This window comes from Eubalaena glacialis, chromosome 1 (genome assembly GCF_028564815.1).
Source record: "Eubalaena glacialis isolate mEubGla1 chromosome 1, mEubGla1.1.hap2.+ XY, whole genome shotgun sequence".
Lineage (NCBI taxonomy): Eukaryota > Metazoa > Chordata > Mammalia > Artiodactyla > Balaenidae > Eubalaena > Eubalaena glacialis.
In genome coordinates this window covers 188,220,278-188,242,219 of record NC_083716.1, presented here as the reverse complement: position 1 = coordinate 188,242,219, position 21,942 = coordinate 188,220,278, and the positions used below count along the sequence as shown (strand labels likewise).

The 21,942-nt window shown below is 37.0% G+C and overlaps 1 protein-coding gene across 1 annotated transcript in view; it reads right to left on the bottom strand.

The window, feature by feature from the left end:
* The window catches only part of ITGA4 (integrin subunit alpha 4), a 78,729-nt gene that overhangs the window by 11,567 nt on the left and 45,220 nt on the right, over positions 1–21,942 (bottom strand). Inside the window, exons 16-18 of the mRNA XM_061202815.1 lie at positions 19,297–19,446; positions 12,844–12,920; positions 1,240–1,390 (exon numbers count right to left, since the gene is read on the bottom strand). Of these exons, the coding sequence (XP_061058798.1) occupies positions 1,240–1,390; positions 12,844–12,920; positions 19,297–19,446 (378 nt within the window). The remainder of the gene's footprint in view (positions 1–1,239; positions 1,391–12,843; positions 12,921–19,296; positions 19,447–21,942) is intronic.

Here is a 21,942-nt window from a genome sequence, read left to right as displayed (position 1 = left end):
ATATGTTTAAGGATGGTTTTTGAAAAGAAAATCATCCCTGAAGACTTTACTTTCTTGGAAGACTATTTTCTGTTTACTTTGGGGATAAATCAATAGGAATATAAATACACTACATAAATATGTGTGTACAAGTACAGATTTATTCTAATATTCACATAAATTCTCCACAGAATAATTCCTGGACTTGTAGCTTTCAACCATGTTTCTGTGTTCCCTAACTCAAGGTTCCTTGAAAAATCATGAAGCAAGGAATTCATAAGGTCTATATTTCATTGGCTGGCTTCTGTCTGGGTTGTGAGAATGTGATAAAGGTATTTAATTATAACTGTAATCACAATTATATATATATTCAAATATTCAGGGAAATATACATTTATATACATCTCACAGATGTATATTTCCCTGAATATCTGAGTTTTCCCTCTTACCATTGCAAACAGGCTCCCAAAGCTCTAGAGGAAGTGGGTAGTAGATATTTATAAGAGGTCAAAGGCCTTTCTAAATGCCCTTAGTGTGAAGAAATGGTCTCTGGATAAGAGATGGGTAAATTTTCTAAGAGGCGGAGGAGCATCCAAGGAGAAAATGATTGAGACTTTTCTCTTTCAAATTCAACATTATTAATACCTCACTGATGGATTTAAGTGCTCATGACTGAGGCACAGTGGTAAAAAGGAAAAAAAAAAGGAAAAGGTCTCCAGATGCTCCAAACTCCTGCAGGAAATGAGAAAGTTGCCTACAATCTGGTTGACACCAGGATTTTGGAATTTGACGCTGGTTCTAGCATTTTGGAGGTCCATTGGGATCGAGACAGTGTATGTGAACTTAAAATGCAGAGCAGTAACTCTGGGACCCCAGCATGAAGGACCAATATTGCCCATGTAGAGACCCCAACCATGAGGAGAGCACCATCACAGCACCAGATGAGGTTGTACCAGTGAGAAAAGCAATGACACCCAGGCAGCTTGCTTGGATAACTGGACAATCGCTTCTGTCTCATAGTAGCATTTTTAAGCAGGAAGCTGACTCTCTTGATCTCAGTCAGATCCCAAGGAACTTGCCATTTTGATTAGGGGCACAGAGGAAAAAAATCACTGGAAGCCCGAGTGATAAGTCTGAATATTAAGGCTCATACGCCAAATATTTTTACCTCAAATGATAAAGTGACTTATACATTTACATTCTTTAAAAGTTAAGTAAAATATCATGTAATATCATGCTACTGTAGTTTTCGATCCTTACCAGATCTAAAATCTTGATGAAGTAAAGACCAGCGGGTAGTCTGATATGCAGAGTTGTCTCATATGCATCATCTCCGGCATTAAATAAGGACACGTTCAACATTAATGTCTTCATACTTCCAACAGCAAGATAGGTTTTATTTTCATGTGGCCTAAAAATTAAGTACGATTTAGTTTTCATTTGGAACTAAAAATCCCATCTCTTGATTTATGTATCCTGAACATAAAGTACTAATTTGGAAACACAACCATAGGAGATGACCCCATGCAAGTAGATGTAAATCCATTTTAAAAAGAACTGTTTCCCAGGTTTCAGATAAATTCAGTTAGTCATTACACAGGAAAAGTTTTTTAATTTAGTTATAATTAAACTAGTCTGCTTTCTGTTTAACTTCTTGCTTCTATCATTTTAGCATATTTTTATCATTATTTCAAACTATTTTCCTAAAAGAAAAGATTTTTTTTTCTTTCTTCATCCTTGAGTAGACATTGAACTAGCTGCTGCCAAAGCCAAAGGGGGAACTGGGGGAAACTGGGAGAAAAGGAGAATAGACTATTTCCACCAAAATAGAGGATGCTTTGGTGGAAGTGAGCACGGCATGGGAAAGGGCTGCTATGGCCAGCATGTGGGTGCCACTAAAATCTGCTGAACTAGAATTAATTTCTTAAGGCAGGCTGGTCACCTCTACCAATAACTAGACCAAATTAAAAATAGAATTGCGGAAGTGTTTCACCATCCTGTGAACTGGAAAGAGAACACTGCTGCAAATCCAAACACATAAGTGAGTTCAAGTTCTGGCTCTGGCCCCCGTTCTTCTGGGGGAGAGGTCATTCAGCATTTTAAAGACTCAGTCACCCCATCTGTAATAATAACTACTGTTCAGTGAAGATTTGGCTCATGCACATTCCATGAAACCCCAAGGAACCTGAGGTTTAAGAAAGGTATTCAAGGTACCACAGCTAGAATGTTCTAAAGTCTCAAGGCAACCCATTCCCTTTACTGATTAGATAGTTAGAAGAGCTCAGAACCTGCTACAGAATGTCATGATTCTGGAAGCTGTCCTCAAAAACAGACATTCTTAGATATCAAAGTATTTAAATTAAAAAAAAATTAGTTCAACCAGAGAAGAATATGACCCAAAGCAAAATATCAGATGAGGATAATCATAACAATAAGAAAGGTACATTCACCTAGCAACTAGAGTTTAGAAAAAGTTTCTTCAATAATGCTTACAGACACAGACCTACTAGAGAATGGACTTGAGGATTTGGGGAGGGAGAAGGGTAAGATGTGACAAAGTGAGAGAGTGGCATGGATATGTATACACTACCAAACGTAAAATAGATAGCTAGTGGGAAGCAACCGCATAGCACAGGGAGATCAGCTCTGTGCTTTGTGACCACCTAGAGGTGTGGGGTGGGGAGGGCGGGAGGGAGGGAGATGCAAGAGGGAAGAGATATGGGAACATATGTATACGTAAAACTGATTCACTTTGTTATAAAGCAGAAACTAACATACCATTGTAAAGCAATTATACTCCAATAAAGATGTTAAAAAAAAATAATGCTTACATTGTATCATTCTAATCAACATCTGTATTTGTGTTTGAATAAACTTTATGGAAATGTTAAACACACAGTAGGCATTTAGTAGTTATTTGTGAGTTGATTTAAGACAGAATGTTTAAGGACAGAGTTAAAGAACAAGTTTCAAGATTGCTGCTTTTAAGCATTACTTGAAGATGAAGAATGATTTTAATTGAAAGCCCCTGTATAATAATCGTTACGTCTATCACTCCCACATACAAAAATAGTGTAACAAATTCCCAGCTTTGTAGAGCTTATAGAGGGCAGATTTATAAACAGATGTAAACAGATATTAGAAATACTTGAAAAGACTTATGACTGAAGGGCTCTGGGACCAGGGTGGGGAACCCATTTCGCCTGGGGGTAGCAAAGGCATGTTGCTTCTTGCTTTTGTACTATTCTAGTTATTTAGGTTGAGCTGAATGAAGATTAAAATTTCTTTTTTTAAATAAAGAAGATCTGAAAATTTCATGATTGAACCGGCATTAACTTGGATTATACTCCTAATTGATTTGTCACGTCCTCTTCCAATTTTCACACTACTGGGGGCGGGTGGTGGTCACTTTGCAGAAAGCAAACTTGATAATGTCACGTGTCTGCTTCCTTTCCTCCAGTGCTTTCAAGATAGAGTTCGGATTAGTGCAGCACATGCAGCCTGAGAGAGCTGGTCGTGCCTTACTTTCCGCTGCACAACCCATTCCTTCCCTTTAGCCATGCTAACCTACAAACAGGGGTCCCAACACCTGTGTTTTGTGTCTTACTTCAAGCCATCCCTCTGCCTTCAACCTCTTCCCTCTTCATGTTATCTGGTTAACTTATACTTGTTCTTCAAGACTCAGCTTGCGTGTCAATGTTAAGAGTCCTCAGAAGTTCTTCCAGTTGATACTTATTGCTAAGCCCCTTCACCCAGCATTGCATCCTCCCTAACAGAAGTGGCTTCTCTCTCTGCCACTGACCCACACACTGGGCAACCCTCTAATGCAATATGTTCACACTGTCTGGCTTTTCTCACCACTAGAATAAGCCCTCTTGGAGAAAGGGTGCTGGGTCATGAATATCACTGTTTTCTCAGAGGCTACTAGCAACACAGTGTTCAAAATATATGTGTGGTATGTCAGTGTATCAAACATTAAAAAGGGCTGGATAACACTAAAAAAAAAAAGTCTGAAAGATTGAGGAAATTACTGGATAAGTGACTGTTAAAAGTTCATGAACTCATTATACAGTCTATGAAATTAGAGCCATGTTTATCTGTTCTGTGATGGAATACAAATTCCAAATGTTTCATTAAGATAAAGTAAACATCTACTACTACCACATTCATGTGATCTATACCCCGCCCATACAACCTAATGTTTTAGTGGCAATACAACTATTGAGTTGACCAATAAATTAATGGCAACATGGATACTGTCTGAGTTTGAATTTGAGAAGCAAATTATTATGAACCTCAGAATGTACAAACAAAATTATTATAGTTTTGAACACTTCCCCCCACTTTGATACCTCTAATAATATATCTATGAGAAATTGGACATTTCACTTAATACCTAAAAGTTCTTCCCTTCTTATCCTAATTGTTTTTCCACTTTAAACCTTCTTATCAAGGTAAGACATACATATAGAAAAATGCACACAACCTAAGTGTAGAGCTCAGCAAATTTTTATAAACTGAATACATGTGTGAAACCAGCACCCAGATCAAGAAAAACATATTGCCAGCACCAAAGAAATACCCTTGTGCCCCCTTCCAATTCTTGCCCCTACCCACTATCTTGCTTTTACTAGTATAGACTGGCTTTGCCCAGTTTTATATTTCATATAAATGGAATCACTGAGCATGTAATCTTAGAGTATCCGACATTCTTTACTCAAAATTTTGTTTTTAAGTTTAATCTATATTGATGCATGGAGTTGTAAATCATTTCTTCTCCTTGGTGTGTATACTAATTTTTGTAAATATGCCACATTTTATTTATCCTTTCAACTATCATTGGGAATTTTGGCAATTACAGTTTGGAGCCTTTATAGTTTTTCAGTAAACATATATATGTAATTCTGTTGTGTCAGTCTGTTTGTCTATCTATGAGCAGGCCCTTATGGTTTATTAACCCAGGACTAATTCCCGAAAAAAACCTCTAAATCTGGCTAATTTTGGCAACCAGCTTAAATTTTACTAACAAATTACATTTAAAAAATAAAATATACTATAAGGAACTATATTTAAATAATAAAAAATAAAAATGTCCTACAGGATTATCATGTAAAAGCAAGCATACCAGAGAGTAGGGGTTCAAACACTGCTGCCTGAAGGCCAAATTGGGACCCTGCCTGGTCTTGTAAATAAAGGTTTACTGGAACACAGCCATGCTCTTTCGTCTGTGGCCACTTTTGCACTATGACAGCAGAGTTGAGCAGTTGAGACATCTCTGTCCCACAAAGCCTAAAATATTTACAGTCTGTCCCTTCAAGTAAAAAGTTTGCTGGCTCTGCCATTGAGCAATCTGACTGAGGCGCATACTTAGTTTCAAAATACGCATACCACATCATATTACTATATTTAAAATCTGTATTATTCCGACAATAACAGAAGCTTCATTATTTCAGACGGCACCCGATGCTGCCTTAGAGGAAACGATCCCCCAGACCTCATAATTCCTTGCCTGGTACTAAAGACATCGAGGAGAAAGGAATGAAGAAAATGTCCCTATGTAGCATTTCTAGCTCTGATCTCCGGGTTTGAGAAGTTGGATATTTCTGGAAGGATGTATGATAAGTAACAAGGCAGTAACTCTTCTGAATCATGGCTATCATTTCAGGGTGGAAGAATCTGACTCAGTCATAACGTGCTATTCCTCCCAGCGTTTGAGGGGATGCCCGTGACTTACTCATTCTTGTGTTGTAAACCTTAGCGTTACACAAGCACGCATCTGCTTGGTGGCCCTGGGTTAAAGGGCAGAGGGAAGACGTGCGGGAACACGGCTGCCCCACATCCCCTCTACTTCTCTAGAACCATGTCACAACTAAAGGAAACTAAGAGGTTCTAAAAGTAAACTTCAGCTTGACATTAAAGTTTAATTAAGACTTGTAGAAGAGCTGCCTAGAAATAGACATTTATAAAATATTCTGGCTTGTAACCAAAGCATTAGTCACTGAACACCTTTGGGAAAGAAGTTGGCACTTAGACAAGCAACAGAAGGTGAAAGCACTGCATAAACAGCTAGGTTCCAAGACAACAGCAAATGAAAGAGAAACACAGTATTCACATTTCAACAGCGAGGCTCCTGGTCTGTTTTCCATTTTTAAGCTATTTTGCCACATTACCATAATTACAATTCTACTCTTTACGTGTGTGTGTGTGTATATATATACGTATACATCTTACTGTATCTTGATTCATTAACAAGGTGCTGTCAGAAAGATACCCACTAGCTTTTTACATGAGACATAATAAAGGACCAGGTGCACATCTGGAAGTGTGACAAGGCCGAACCAGAGCTTTCCCCGGGAATCGCAGTTCATTCTTTATTAAAACATGCATGATGCAGACTTGAAATTTACAAAGCAGCCTAGAATCCACGTAATTTAAACAAATCAAGAGACTGTGTACATACAGAATCATAACTTAATAAGTGAAAGGAAAAACAGAAAAATGATGTATTTCAGCACCAGGCTCTATGTTTTTCCTGAATGAACGCTACTGTTCTATTTTGTGAGAAATGCTCCCTAAGTCTTCATATAATGAATGCATTTTGCCTTGATAAGATGAATGACTGTTTCATAGCTAACATGGTTTTAATCAAGATGCTAGAACAAAATATAACAGAAATTGATATGTACCCATGTCAAGGTAACACGAGTCATTTATTTGACAAAAGACTAGCCTGTGGCAAAGTGGCCTCAGGCCCAAGTAAAATTTTGTCCTTTTTTTTTCTTTATTACTGACTTTGGGGAAAAAAATAAAATAGTGGAAAATTCTCATCTACTGGGAAATATCAGATACCTGACATTTAAGAAGATTTTACTGAATAGACAAATTCATTAAGATCCCAAGGAGGATAGCAGAAGAACAATGGATTGGAAGACAGAACTAGGAATTTGAATGTTTAGTGTATGAAGCATACAATTCCTCTTCCCCAAACTCTGTGACATCAGTGAGGCATATATTCCTACTATCTGCATTTTAAAAATGGACAGTTTTGTTACACTCACTCTTTTGGGGGTAACAGCACAGTGCGGTTACACACCGCTCACTGTCTACCCAACAGTGAGGTCCCTTCTTAGCTGCTGACACAACCCTGGATTAGCCAGGCAGTCGGCAGTATCCCCTTGATACTGCAGAAGCTAAGCCCCCAGCTCAGCTTCAGGGAGTGAATTATGATTGATCTACTATGATCATGACGACTCCATCCTCTTTCAACCAGGAAAGATTCGGGGGGAGCATGAGACACCACTCTGGTTAATCAGAATAAGGCGTCTGCCCAGACACTTCCCTTCCTTGAAAGGCAGCCTCAAGAGGACACAGCATTTTGCTCCTGCCCCTTTCGGTTTACTGGGAACGTTGGTGCCCCAGCAGCCACAAGGGAAAAGCCAAGAGAACTGGAAAGATAACCATGAACCAACCATGAAGGCCCAGATTTTGGTAGCTTCTCACTAAACCTGCAACCACCTTCTCCAGACTGCTTATGATGCAAAATAATTAAACACCTTTGTTTAAGTTACTATTAGTCCCGTACTCTGTTACTCACAGTTAAAAGCATTCCTCACTGATATGAAAGCACTTTTGTTCAGGAAAAGCCTCCATCACTTACCCTGGAAGCATGACAGAGGCACAGAAGAGAAGTAGTGTCATTTAGATCAGTCATCTCTGCGAAAGACTCTATTTTAAATTGCCTAGGTGATGGTTAATACCTGCTCTTCTACTTGTAATCTTTTAGATAAAGTCATATTTGTTCATTTTCATTTCGCACTGTAAGTCCATTTGAATGTGGTTTACTGTCCTGAGAATTTAGAGATTCAGGAGGAAGCCTCCACTTAACGAAAACATGAGATGGAGTGCACCAACACTATTTAGTTTGCTGTCGGCAGTCTGTTAGTGCAGTCATCAGAAACTCATGTTTTTGATGGAGTAACTACATTTACCTGAAGCAGGTATGTAGCTCTGAGACACAGAAATACCATTAGTGCCAGCGGAGTTGCAGTCGGGAGAAGGCATAGAACATATGGTTGCAATTTGCCTACCACGACCGAGCAGGCAGAGAGGACTCCTTTGCGGGAGAGGCAAATTCTTCTCTGAGAGAGTATCATTTATTAAAATGCAAAGTAGTTTGTCAGAAGCCTTCACCCGTGGGCCTAAAAATTAATTCGAAGAGTTTTCATTTGAAAACTCTTCAAATAAGTTGTCATTTACCTAATGGAAATAGCCTGTAATCTTCCTAATTGATGCAAAACATGTGGGGCTTATACTTTACACTGGCCTTTAGGCCACTACAAACCTCACAGAACTGAAAACAACTGACCCAGGCACAGTCAGCAACTTTCTCGGGACATAAAGAAACAATAAACTCTGGACAAATAACCAGTACACGTGCAGAAAATGTTCAGAATTCACTGGCAATGTTTAATTTTTTTATCCAAATGAAAACATTTTTATCGTGGTCTATAACTATTCCAACCACAATTTATCAAAAATAACAACTTTTCTCAAATCTTCGTATGTACCAGGCTTTGTGCTATGCAATGCACTGGCCTGCATTATTGCATTTTATTTTTAAAACAACCTTACAGAGTACTATTTTACCTTCTTGCCAATGAGGAAGGAAGTTTACAGAGGTTGAAAGGCTTCTCTGAAAAGGTCATTCAGCTAGTAAATGGTAGACAGACTTGAACCAGGTTAGTCTGACTTCAAATCTAAACTCGAAACCACCACAACACTGGTTCTCAGATTTCAGCTTGATAAGAACCACTGACAGCCTTCTTAATAATGAACATTTCTGGCCTGGTCCCCATGGATTCTGATTTGGACGGTCAGGGGCCTAGGAGCCTGCATTTCTACCAAGCATCCCAGGTGATTCTCATGAAGGTGACTCAAAGACCACACCTTGAGAAAAACTGCCTTACCTTCTGTTGGCTGCCATATAAAATCATCATGGACTTGATATTTCGACTACAGGAAACATTATCACTTCAAATTAAAAATGCAATGTAGGTAATGTAATTTCTCGTGAGAAATACGTAATGAAGAAAAACTGATAATTCAATTACATTAATGATTTAATATCTTAATTCAGTAAGATACATTTTCATTCTTCAGGAAATAAGCATTCTCAGTAATATTTCCATATAAATTTCAACATCTCATTTTTTTCACGGGCCAGAGGGATTGCAGTGAAAGATGACAAGGTGACCATGGAAGTGTCTGATTTGAGAAGATGAAAACACCACTTATTTGTAGCTTAGATAATCTTTCCCACACAAAATACTTCTTCTTATCAAAGGCCCATGAGAGCAAAAGCACCAGGAAGACTAAGCATTTTAGAAAGAAAATAAATACGTGAATGGGAAGGTTATAAATTATTCGTCTAATAATTCAACAAAGGCACCACAATTACATGCTGGATTACAAAGCAGTTAGCGGTTGCTGTTTTTGGACTATCTAAGCAGCCAATCTGGATAATTTAAGTATAAAGTCCAATTATCAGTCAAATAGGTTAGGGCTTCTTGGCCCTCAACTGTGGATGCTCTAGGCTATCCTGGCATTGCCTAGGTGAAAAGAATTAATTTATTCTCTGCCATATGTGATCCCACCCCAGCAGGGTACTCAGTGCTGTTTGTCAACCTTTTTACTCATTCCTGGTTGATTCCCTATCCCATTTATCTTAACAGCTATTTTGAATCTTTTCCCATTCCCTTCACAAGGTCCCAAACCCAACCTCAGAGCCCTCACCTTCCATATACAAACACACTTTTTATTCTGGCCATCCATTAATTCTCTCTATTTCCCTTTCTTCCACATTAAAATTTCTTAATCAATGCCAGCATCTATTCACAGCTTCTTAGCTCAAGATAAGGGGAATCTTAACTTCTTTCTAAGGCTAACCCTTCCACCTGAGTCTGATCCCAGGTACATGCTGTTTCCTTTAGGACCCTGTTCCATCCTCAGCAAATATCCACTTGTCACCTACAGTGTTCCAGGCACTGTGTTACATATTGGGAACGCAAAGATGAAAAGACAGGAACCCACCTTGAAGCAGTGTACAGGATAGTGTGGAGACAGACAATAATAGTTATGAGCACAGGTGCAATGGGACCAGGGCCACAGGAGGACTAGGTTTATGTAGCTGGAGACAAAGTGGGGGGGGGGGGATTTACCTAGGAAACAGCTGAGATTTATAAGATAAATAAGCATTAATCAGATAGATAAGTCAAAGTGAAAAGATACAGAGGCTCAGGAGAGCGTGGCATGGCCACACAACTATTCTGCAATCAATGGAAAAAAGTCCTGTGGAATTGCTGAGGAAGAGCACTAAGGACTTTAGATGTTAATGAGCTACTGAAGCCCTGCTATCAGAAGTGTAAGTTAGAAAGCCCACTCTGGAAACATCTTGGTAGAGGAATTTGAATAATGTAAAAATCAGAGGCCAGTAGCCCAGAAAGTGGTAAAGCTCAGTAGGATATTGAGTGCCTGATTTGGAGCAATAGCAGTAGAGATGGAGAAGTATGATGGATAAAAAATACATCTGGGGCTTCCCTGGTGGCGCAGTGGTTGAGGGTCTGCCTGCCAATGCAGGGGACACGGGTTCGAGCCCTGGTCCGGGAGGATCCCACATGCCGTGGAGCAGCTAGGCCCATGAGCCACAACTACTGAGCCTGCGCGTCTGGAGCCTGTGCTCCGCAACAAGAGAGGCCACGATAGTGAGAGGCCCGTGCACCGCGATGAAGAGTGGCCCCCGCTCGCCGCAACTAGAGAAAGCCCACGCACAGAAACGAAGACCCAACACAGCCATAAATAAATAAGTAAACAAATAAAAAATTTAAGGGAAAAAAAAAAAACATCTGGGTGGTAGTATTATAAGACTTGGTAATTTATTTGACGTCAGGGATAAGAAAGAGAGAAGAATGCAGGTTGAGCTCCAGGTTGCTGGCTTTGGTAACTAACTAATGGTTGTGTCACTGGTGCAAAGTGACTGGGCACCCAAGACTGCATGTCTGATAGCCAACTGGATGGGTGGGTGTGGAACTCAGAGACACTGATTTGGGCATCAGCAGTGGAGGCAGACCAGGTGAGGTTATGGTTGTGGGCAAGATTATCCAGGGAAAATATGGGAGTGTGAGAAGGAGTGAGAGAGGGCTATTAAGGGAGCCAAAAGAGCCAAATTCAGTGGTCCTCCAAACACAACTGAGAAGGAGGGGCTAGAGAAGTAAAAGGAGATGGATGGCATCTAAAAGGGAGTAGGATGGCATCCTGGAAATTAAAGCAAAAGACATTGGAAAAAAGGAAGTGAACAGCTGTCAAATTCTTCACAGGACAGTTCAAGTAATATCTGAAGTGTCCCCTGGATTTAAGTAGACTATTTCTTTGTGCAATTTATTCTTTTCCCTGCCTTTGATCCTCATACCTGTTTATATCTTCCCATAATTAAATAACATTTGATAAATACATAAAAATTCAGTTGAACCTACTTGTTCCTAATAAATTCTCCTTCCCTTAATCACTGATGCTGTCATTTAGCTATGACTGCACAGAAATTTCTGTTAAAATTTGCCAGCGACATCCTTTTTCTCCCCCACCAGTCACATTTTAAGTGCCAACTTCCATGACCTTTCCTCAGTCATTATGCTCTCTGACTGCTACAAAATCACAGTATTAAGTCCCTCTTTTTACATTCTCCATTGGCTATTTCACCGTGGAGCTGGTTTTCCTCTTAGTTCTATGAAGATACTTTTTCAGTCTCCTGGAGTAAGTCCTTATTCTTTTTAAGCTCTTTACATAAAATTTACCCACCCCTCTCAAGATTTGATCCTTAGTTCTTTGTGAAATTCACATTTCCATCGCAGGCATTCTCATAACTAATGTGAAGAGGACCTCCAAACATAATCCTGAACTAGATTTTCCACTGCAGAGCTACATATAGAAGTCTCATCAAATTCAACACACCCCAATTTAAACCTGCTTCCTCTATATCCCTACCTCCCCCAAACAGTCTCCCATATTCCTGCCCTGTCAGTGATGCCGCCTTGCCCTCTTTCACTTTCCATACACAACCAGCTCTTAACCTGAAGTGTGGATTCTGTCCCTCTGGTCCTCATTTTCACATCTTCCCTCCGACATGCAGAACAATTTCAACAGAGGGGATATAGACATGATACAGAATTACAATGGCTTATTTCCCAACATAAATAATAACAGCAATCAACAGTTATCCAGTTTGCACCGCGTGCACTATTCTGAGCACGTTTACATGTATTTTCTTTTTCCTGTTTCCCTTCTGTGAATTTAGAAGACGAAGATGATTTATTCCCTTTCAAATGGGTCACACGTATACATAGGGATATCTTTGTCTTGTACATCAATCTGAATTATGTAACCAGTTTCTGGATGATAAAACACTAAGCATGATGTAGTAAAGGTTAGCTCATTTTGAACCAAAACTCTATTAACAGGCACTTACAAATGTCTGAAAAATAACTACAACTACGATAACGATAACCCAAAGCACATTTAAATCCTGAAATATCTTCCGAGTTATCAGTAAAAGGTTAAAATCATGCTTGATAAAACCATGGTGCTCACACAGTCTCATTCTTTTGAAGAGTGGTAATCTTTGAGTGTACACTTATGTGACTGCTGTACAGAACACTTAGTCTCTTTCGGCAGATTGAGACTGCTGTTCTTTTCCAGGTCTTTAAATGCTGCTAACCCCCAAGGATTAGTTCTTAGTCCTTTACTCTTTAGAACCCACATGCACACACCAATTACCCCATCCTGATAAATAAGCAGAGAGCCAACTACACTTACTTCAAAAATCCAATTTTTGCAGAAACCTGTAAATCAGCAGAACAGTTTTCATGGGCACAAAATCTTGCAAAGTTTATCTGGAAATAAAATATGACAGTATTTATCATCTTAGTTCAAATCAGTAGGTATATTTCTATGCTTTTTAAAGGATAAAATATCTACGATACATGAAAAAATAAAATTAATATAGCAAATTGATAACTCCTTTCTACCTTTTGAAGAGTTCAATTTGAGTATTAGTAGGTTCAGATGACAATTCCAGGGCTAAAGGAACCTCGTTCTTTCAATAGGTAAATTTAAAGCCTGAGTTTGTTAAGCGAAAGAAATAATTTCTTTCTTTCATAATAGTTGTATAAAAAGAAGTTTAATCAGACTGTGGTAGTAACCTCTGTAAGTGTTTAGAACCTGTGCTGCCAAGATTTTCTTCGTTGAGTCCCTCTCGATTTTCTGGTGCTGCCGTTTGATCCCGCTTATTATGCATACGCATGACAATTTTCACAGATGGCAGAACAGTGATTTTATATTTGTTGAAAATAATAAAATGTAGAAATTTAACTTTGAGGACACAGTGAATAAAAATAAATGATAGTTTATCAACAGGTTCCAGAATTTATTTAATTCTGAGCATTTTAATAGGACCCAGAGATACTGTAAGGTACACAGGAAGCCCTGAGGTATAAGCTGGACAAAGGAAAAATAGAGAGATATAAAAAGAAAGGCAGCTGAGAGGAACAGGTGAGAGAGGGAGAGATGCAGAAAAGAAAGAAATCTAGAAAGTCAGAGAAGGAGCCAGGCACATGAAATGTGAAGTGGGTAGAGCGTTGTCAAATGGCACGTCAGACCAGAGACTGCCTATACCAGCGGGAGCAGAGGGAAAGTGTAAATCGTTCTCTAGATAATTAATATAATTTTTTCTACTTCTCTTATTCGTAAAGCAGGTTGTTTGAAGAATCAAAATGTAGCTCATTTGTAGCTCATTCTAACATAACTACAAATTGCTAAGGTTTGGGCTTATGTACTTACAATATTGAGATGTTCATTATTAAACACATTTAAAAGTAGTTGATATTGAAAACTGAAGTTCAACAGAAGAGTGAAAAAAAACGACTTCCATGAATATTTTCATACAAGGCTATAGAGAGACTTTGCTCTTAACTTATTATCTTCATTTGATCTAGTATTGTAGACCAGACAGTGCTGATTGTAAGCTCAAATATCTTAAAGAGACTTAGGGGCAATTTTATCTGGACTGGATATTAACTAGACCTTTAAATGTCCCTTTCATCTTTTGCATTCTGTGTGCCATTACTGAAGGTTTTAATGAATGCTTTAACCATGGCCCCAAACATCCTGTTGACTCTGTCTTTGTGTTGTTGGACAGTAAACGTCTGAACAACTGGACTCCTGGGAATAAACACACAGTGAGTGAAACTGATATATTTTGGGATACATTTTATTTTATTTATTTTAAATTTTTTTAAACATCTTTATGGGAGTATAATTGCTTTACAATGGTGTGTTAGTCTGTGCTTTATAACAAAGTGAATCAGCTATACATATACACATATCTCCATATCTCCTCCCTCCTGTGTCTCCCTTCCACCCTCCCTATCCCACCCCTCTAGGTGGTGACAAAGCACCAAGCTGATCTCCCTGTGCTATGTGGATGCTTCCCACTAGCTATCTATTTTACATTTGGTAGTTGTATATAAGTCCATGCCACTCTCTCACTTCGTCCCAGCTTACCCTTCTCCTTCCCTGTATCCTCAAGCCCATTCTCTACGTCTGCGTCTTTATTTCTGCCCTGCCCCTAGGTTCTTCATAACCTTTTTTTTAGATTCCATATATATGTGTTAGCATATGGTATTTGTTTTTCTCTTTCTGAATTACTTCTCTCTATATGACATACTCTAGGTCCATCCACCTCACTACAAATAACTCAATTTTGTTTCTTTTGATGGCTGAGTAATATTCCATTGTATATATGTGTCACATCCTCTTTATCCATTCATCTGTCGATGGACACTTAGGTTGCTTCCATGTCCTGGCTATTGTAAATAGAGCTGCAGTGAACATTTTGGTACATGACTCTTTTTGAATTATGGTTTTCTCAGGGTATATGCCCAGTAGTGGGATTGCTGGGTCGTATGGTAGTTCTATTTTTAGTTTCTTAAGGAACCTCCATACTGTTCTCCATAGTGGCTGTATCAATTTACATTCCCACCAATAGTGCAAGAGGGTTCCCTTTTCTCCACACCCTCTCCAGCATTTGTTGTTTGCAGATTTTTTGATGATGGCCATTCTGACTGGTGTGAGGTGATACCTGATTGAAGTTTTGATTTGAATTTCTCTAATGATTAGTGATGTTGAGCATTTTTTCATGTGTTTGTTGGCAATCTGTATATCTTCTTTGGAGAAATGTCTATTTAGGTCTTCTGCCCATTTTTGGAATGGGTTGTTTGTTTTTTTAATATTGAGCTGCATGAGTTGCTTGTAAATTTTGGAGATTAATCCTTTGTCAGTTTCTTCATTTGCAAATATTTTCTCCCATACTGAGGGCTGTGTTTTTGCCTTGCTTATGGTTTCCTTTGCTGTGCAAAAGCTTTTAAGTTTCATTAGGTCCCATTTGTTTATTTTTGTTTTTATTTCCATTTCTCTAGGAGGTGGGTCAAAAAGGATCTTGCTGTGATTTATGTCATAGAGTGTTCTGCCTATATTTTCCTCTAAGAGTTTGATAGTGTCTGGTCTTACATTTAGGTCTTTAATCCATTTTGAGTTTATTTTTGTGTATGGTGTTAGGGAGTGTTCTAATTTCATTCTTTTACATGTAGCTGTCCAGTTTTCCCAGCACCACTTATTGAAGAGGCTGTCTTTTCTCCACTGTATATTCTTGCCTCCTTTATCAAAAATACGGTGACCATATGTGCATGGGTTTATCTTTGGGCCTTCTATCCTGTTCCATTGATCTATATTTCTGTTTTTGTGCCAGTACCATACTGTCTTGATTACTGTAGCTTTGTAGTATAGTCTGAAGTCTGGGAGCCTGATTCCTCCAGCTCCATTTTTCGTTCTCAAGATTGCTTTGGCTATTCAGGGTCTTTTGTGTTTGCATACAAATTGTGAAATTTTTTGTTCTAGTTCTGTGAAAAATGCCATTGGTAGTTTGATAGGGATTGCATTGAATCTGTAGATTGCTTTGGGTAGTAGAGTCATTTTCACAATGTTGATTCTTCCAGTCCAAGAACATGGTATATCTCTCCATCTGTTTGTATCATCTTTAATTTCTTTCATCAGTGTCTTATAATTTTCTGCATACAGGTCTTTTGTCTCCTTAGGTAGGTTTATTCCTAGGTATTTTATTCTTTTGTTGCAATGGTAAATGGGAGTGTTTCCTTAATTTCTCTTTCAGATTTTTCATCATTAGTGTACAGGAATGCAAGAGATTTCTGTGCATTAATTTTGTATCCTGCTACTTTACCAAATTCATTGATTAGCTCTAGTAGTTTTGGTAGCATCTTTAGGATTCTCTATGTATAGTATCATGTCATCTACAAAAAGTGACAGTTTTACATCTTCTTTTCTGATTTGGATTCCTTTAATTTCTTTTTCTTCTCTGATTGCTGTGGCTAAAACTTCCAAAACTATGTTGAATAACAGTGGTGAGAGTGGACAACCTTGTCTTGTTCCTGATCTTAGAGGAAATGCTTTCAGTTTTTCACCATTGAGAATGATGTTGGCTGTGGGTTTGTCATATATGGCCTTTATTATGTTGAGGTTAAGTTCTCTCTATGCCTACTTTCTGGAGGGTTTTTATCTTAAATGTGTGCTGAATTTTGTCAAAAGCTTTTTCTGCATCTACTGAGATGATCGTATGGTTTTTCTCCTTCAATTTGTTAATATGGTGTATCACATTGATTGATTTGCATATATTGAAGAATCCTTGCATTCCTGGGATAAACCCCACTTGATCATAATGTATGATCCTTTTAATGTGCTGTTGGATTCTGTTTGCTAGTATTTTGTTGAGGTTTTTTGCATCTATGTTCATCAGTGATATTGGCCTGTAGTTTTCCTTCTCTGTGACATCTTTGTCTGGTTTTGGTATCAGGGTGGCCTCATAGAATGAGTTTGGGAGTGCTCCTTCCTCTGCAATTTTTTGGAAGAGTTTGAGAAGTATAGGTGTTAGCTCTTCTATAAATATTTGATAGAATTTGCCTGTGAAGCCATCTGGTCCTGGGCTTTTGTTTGTTGGAAGATTTTTAATCACAGTTTCAATTTCACTGCTTGTGATTGGTCTGTTTATATTTTCTATTTCTTCCTAGGTCAGTCTCGGAAGGTTCTGCTTTTCTAAGAATTTGTCCATTTCTTCCAGGTTGTCCATTTTATTGGCATATAGTTGCTTGTAGTAATCTCTCATGATCCTTTGTATTTCTGCAGTCTCAGTTGTTACTTCTCCTTTTTCATTTCTAATTCTATTAATCTGAGTCTTCTCCCTTTTTTTCTTGATGAGTCTGGCTAATGGTTTATCAATTTTGCTTATCTTCTCAAAGAACCAGCTTTTAGCTTTACTGATCTTTGTTATTGTTTCCTTCATTTCTTTTTCATTCATTTCTGATCTCATCTTTATGATATCTTTCCTTCTGCTAACTTTGGGTTTTTTTGTTCTTCTTTCTCTAATTGCTTTAGGTGTAAGGTTAGGTTGTTTATTTGAGATGTGTCTTGTTTCTTGAGGTAGGATTTTGTATTGCTATACTCCCCTCTTAGAATTGCTTTTGCTGCATCCCATAGGTTTTGGGTCTTCATGTCATTTTCATTGCCATTTGTTTCTAGGTATTTTTTGATTTCCTCTTTGATTTCTTCAGTGACCTCTTGATTATTAAGTAGTGTATTGTTTAGCCTCCATGTGTTTGTAATTTTTACAGATTTTTTCCTGTAATTGGTATCTAGTCTCATAGTGTTGTGGTCAGAAAAGATACTTGATACGATTTCAATTTTCTTAAATTTACCAAGGCTTGATTTGTGACCCAAGATATGATCTATCCTGGAGAATGTTCCACGAGCACTTGAGAAGAAAGTGTATTCTCTGTTGTTTTTGGATGGAATGTCCTATAAATATCAATTAAGTCCATCTTGTTTAATGTATCATTTAAAGCTTGTGTTTTCTTACTTATTTTCATTTTGGATGATCTGTCCATTGGTGAAAGTGGGGTGTTAAAGTCCCCTACTATGATTCTGTTACTGTTGATTTCCCCTTTTATGGCTGTTAGCATTTGCCTTATGTATTGAGGTGCTCCTATGTTGGGTGCATAAATATTTACAATTGTTATATCTTCTTCTTGGATTGATCCCTTGATCATTGTGTAGTGTCCTTCTTTGTCTCTTGTAATAGTCTTTATTTTAAAGTCTATTTTGCCTGATATGAGAATTGCTACTCCAGCTTTCTTTTGATTTCCATTTGCATGGAATATCTTTTTCCATCCCCTCACTTTCAGTCTGTATGTGTCCCTGTATGTGAGGTGGGTCTCTTGTAGACAGCCTATATATGGGGCTTTTTTTTGTATCCATCCGGCCAGTCTCTGTCTTTTGGTTGGAGCATTTAATCCATTTACATTTAAGGTAATTATTGATATGTATGTTCCTATTACCATTTTCTTAATTGTTTTGGGTTTGTTATTGTAGGTCTTTTCCTTCTGTTGTGTTTCCTGCCTAGAGAAGTCCCTTTAGCATTTGTTGTAAAGCTGGTTTGGTGGTGCTGAATTCTCTTAGCCTTTGCTTGTCTGTAAAGTTTTTAATTTCTCCATCAAATCTGAATGAGATCCTTGCTGGGTAGAGTAATCTTGGTTGTAGGTTTTTCCCTTTCATCACTTTAGGGATACATTTTAAAAAGCAGTTCACTGGTTAGAATGCAGGATCCATCTCAAAATGCACATACAGTTAAGTTAAAAAGAGAAACTGTTGTGTAACATAAATACACGTTTATAAATGAGTAAAATCTGACTAACAAGACATGAGTGAATCTGTAGGTAGGGTGAGTGAGAGGGAGACAAACTGAAAAAGAAGGAGACAGAAAATGAGAAAGATAAGCTGAACACACATGACAATGCTGAATAACTCATGAATGCAACTCACTTCCATTAGGAGTGCTCTCTGGAAATATATTTTCTTCACTGGCAAGGCATCGAGGAGAGAAAATTAACATTTTATGTATATGGGAAACCACTGTTATGACTAAATGCATATTTAAAAGCATTCAGTTCAATATCCTAAAGGGAATATAAAAAATAAAGAAAAATGGAAAACAAGACATACCATAAATCTTTTTTATAAAAAAATTCATTAAAGTATAAAAAAAATTCAGAGAGAGTTCATTTCCTCAGAACTATGTACTATTTCAAAAAAAATTTCGTCAGTTATATGTCACATGGTGTTTCAAATAAAGGAAAAAAATCCTACTGTTTTTGCAATGATGTCTTTTTCTTTCTTCTGCTGAAGAATTGGCTGAAGTGGTGGGAATTCCTCTGTACTTCGTTTACTGATGACATGATGCCCCAGGTGGTAAGCGGCTTCAATCTGAATTGGGGTGAGGATGTCCCGTACATCTTTCTAAAGAAATTGAAAACCACATGAATTAATAACAAAAATAAGCATCTAAATAAAAAATATATATAAAGTCCCTCCTTTCCTGCATAAGGTCAAACACAATATATGGAAGTCAAAGAAAATCCTTTCCTTTTAAGCTAAATTGTTAAAAAATTGAACTATTTTCACACATTACAAAAGCAATCACGTTTATTAGGAAAAAGACAAAAGGTATTAAAAATGAAAAACCATAACTATCCAATAATAGTTATGGAGGTCTACATTTTGGCATATTTTCTTCAATGCTATTTTCTATGATTACAATTTTCTTATTAGTTGTTACAGTTTTTCTACATTTATTGTGCTTTTACACTTTACAAAGAAAGAGTTCTTGGAATTATTTATCAATGATACAGGAATTGTAACCCATTTGGAATCCATTCTGCTCTGTATGACACTCTTTTAAGTTTAATATCTTACTAATTTTTTACATAGCATGTATCATTCTTAATCTTCTTTATATGTAGTCAAAAAGTCTTTGAGTGATTAGATTTTTAAAATCTATTGTCTTCTGTCCCCCAAGAAACGACTCTTGAGTTTATTACACTGGTTGTCAATTCATATATTTTAATGCAGGCATTATTTTTCTCTTTTAAAAACATTTTCCCATGAACTTAAAATTTATTTCATCTTTTCATTCGATTATTCAATAGCCCCCTCATTAAATGGGAATATACAACATTACTATCAAAATTATTTGCTAACATAAACATGCACAAACACTAAAATAACTGACAAGAAAATAACTTTGAAATAGTTTGGCATTCAATTAAGGAAACACTTCCTTAAATAGTAAAGGTGTTCTAGAATCACAAGTCTGTGAAAAAAAAAAATATGGAAGTCAAGTAAGATAAAAAACATGGCATCTCTTAGAAAGCACTTCTCAGAGCAGCCTTGCCTAGACAGATATGAGATTTTCAAAATATACTGAACAAAGCAGACTCATTTATTTTTCTCCCTATCTAAGAGGATGGGCAAATAAGATTCCACTATAAAGTAATCCATGAGAATTTATAACAGAATTCAGTTGACAATTTAAACTGCATGAAATAAGACATGTTGATGGCAAATCTATATAGAACAAGTAGCTTATGCACAACAAAAGTTAAAAGTAGATATTATCTCAGGATTTGAGAGAGAAGCTCACAATCAGCAGATACAGTCCACCTACACAGGAACTATGCAGTTTTTTTCTTTTTTCTTTTTTTTGGTATTATAATTGTTACTATACTCAGAAGATATTCAAAGAATTGGTCACACACTTCGTCTTTCACACTAACAATTTAAATGTAAAGCTTGGCTTGACTCTACTTTTCATATGCCCGTTTCAATCTACATTTCTTCTCATTTAAAAAAAATAGATTCATCAAAGTCCCACTAAAGAAACTCAAGTGTTTTCATTGGGATTAGACATATTGATTTTAACCATAATTGAGTTTTATATTTATGAGATTTATATTTACACTTAGTGAGTTCCTTAGTAAATCCATGACACTGTAATTGACAGACCTCCTATTGAATAATGTCAGTGGATTTCTATTTATCTAGACAATTCAGAGTTGGAATATAGCTTAAACATTTCTGGCTAAAAGCAGATTTCCAAAGCTCATAAATTAACAATCCCTACTGAATAGAAAAAAAAACCTATCATACAGATTACTGCTATGCTATTTATGCCTATAGTAACTTTTGATAAAAATCAATGAAGTTAATAAAGATGACATTTCACAGAAGACTACACCTATTCTATGTTTTTTATGTAATTATAAAAAAGGATGTAATTGTTTCTTCTCATCATTTACAACATTATATATAAATTAAATAAATATAAATATATATATTTATAAATTGGTTAAAAGCAAGTGGTCTGAAGGTAGAGTACTGGGGTTCAAACCTCAGGTCCTTCACTTGTTATCTATATGTAACCTTGGGCAATTTACATAATCTGTCTATGGAACAATTACTTCATCTGAAAATGGTTGGTAATAATGATAATGAAAATGATGATTATGACACCTATACCTTATTGTGAGGATTCAATGACATAACATATGTAAAACAGTACAACGCCTGGTACATATTAAGGTCTCAATAGATGTTAAATATTATAATTATTATGTGTATATTACTGCAAAATGTAGCTATATAAGCCAACCAAGGAATTACAGAATTTCAATTTCTTATAATAAATTCTGGTGACTATTTGGAAGGAATAAGAAAAAAGAAAATTAGTCTATTGCCAACCAGTGAACACTAAATAGAAAATGAGCTACGTTTGCTACTAATACAACTATTATACTTGTATTAATTAAGTGGTACCTGAAAGATGTGTAGCATGACTCAGAGTACTCAAGATCTCTCAGGGCTTTTCCATTCTCACACATGGAGATGTTTTTATTAGATTACTTGGTAAGTGATCATCTCAACTCGAAACCTTGACCATATAGGAATGCTGCAAAT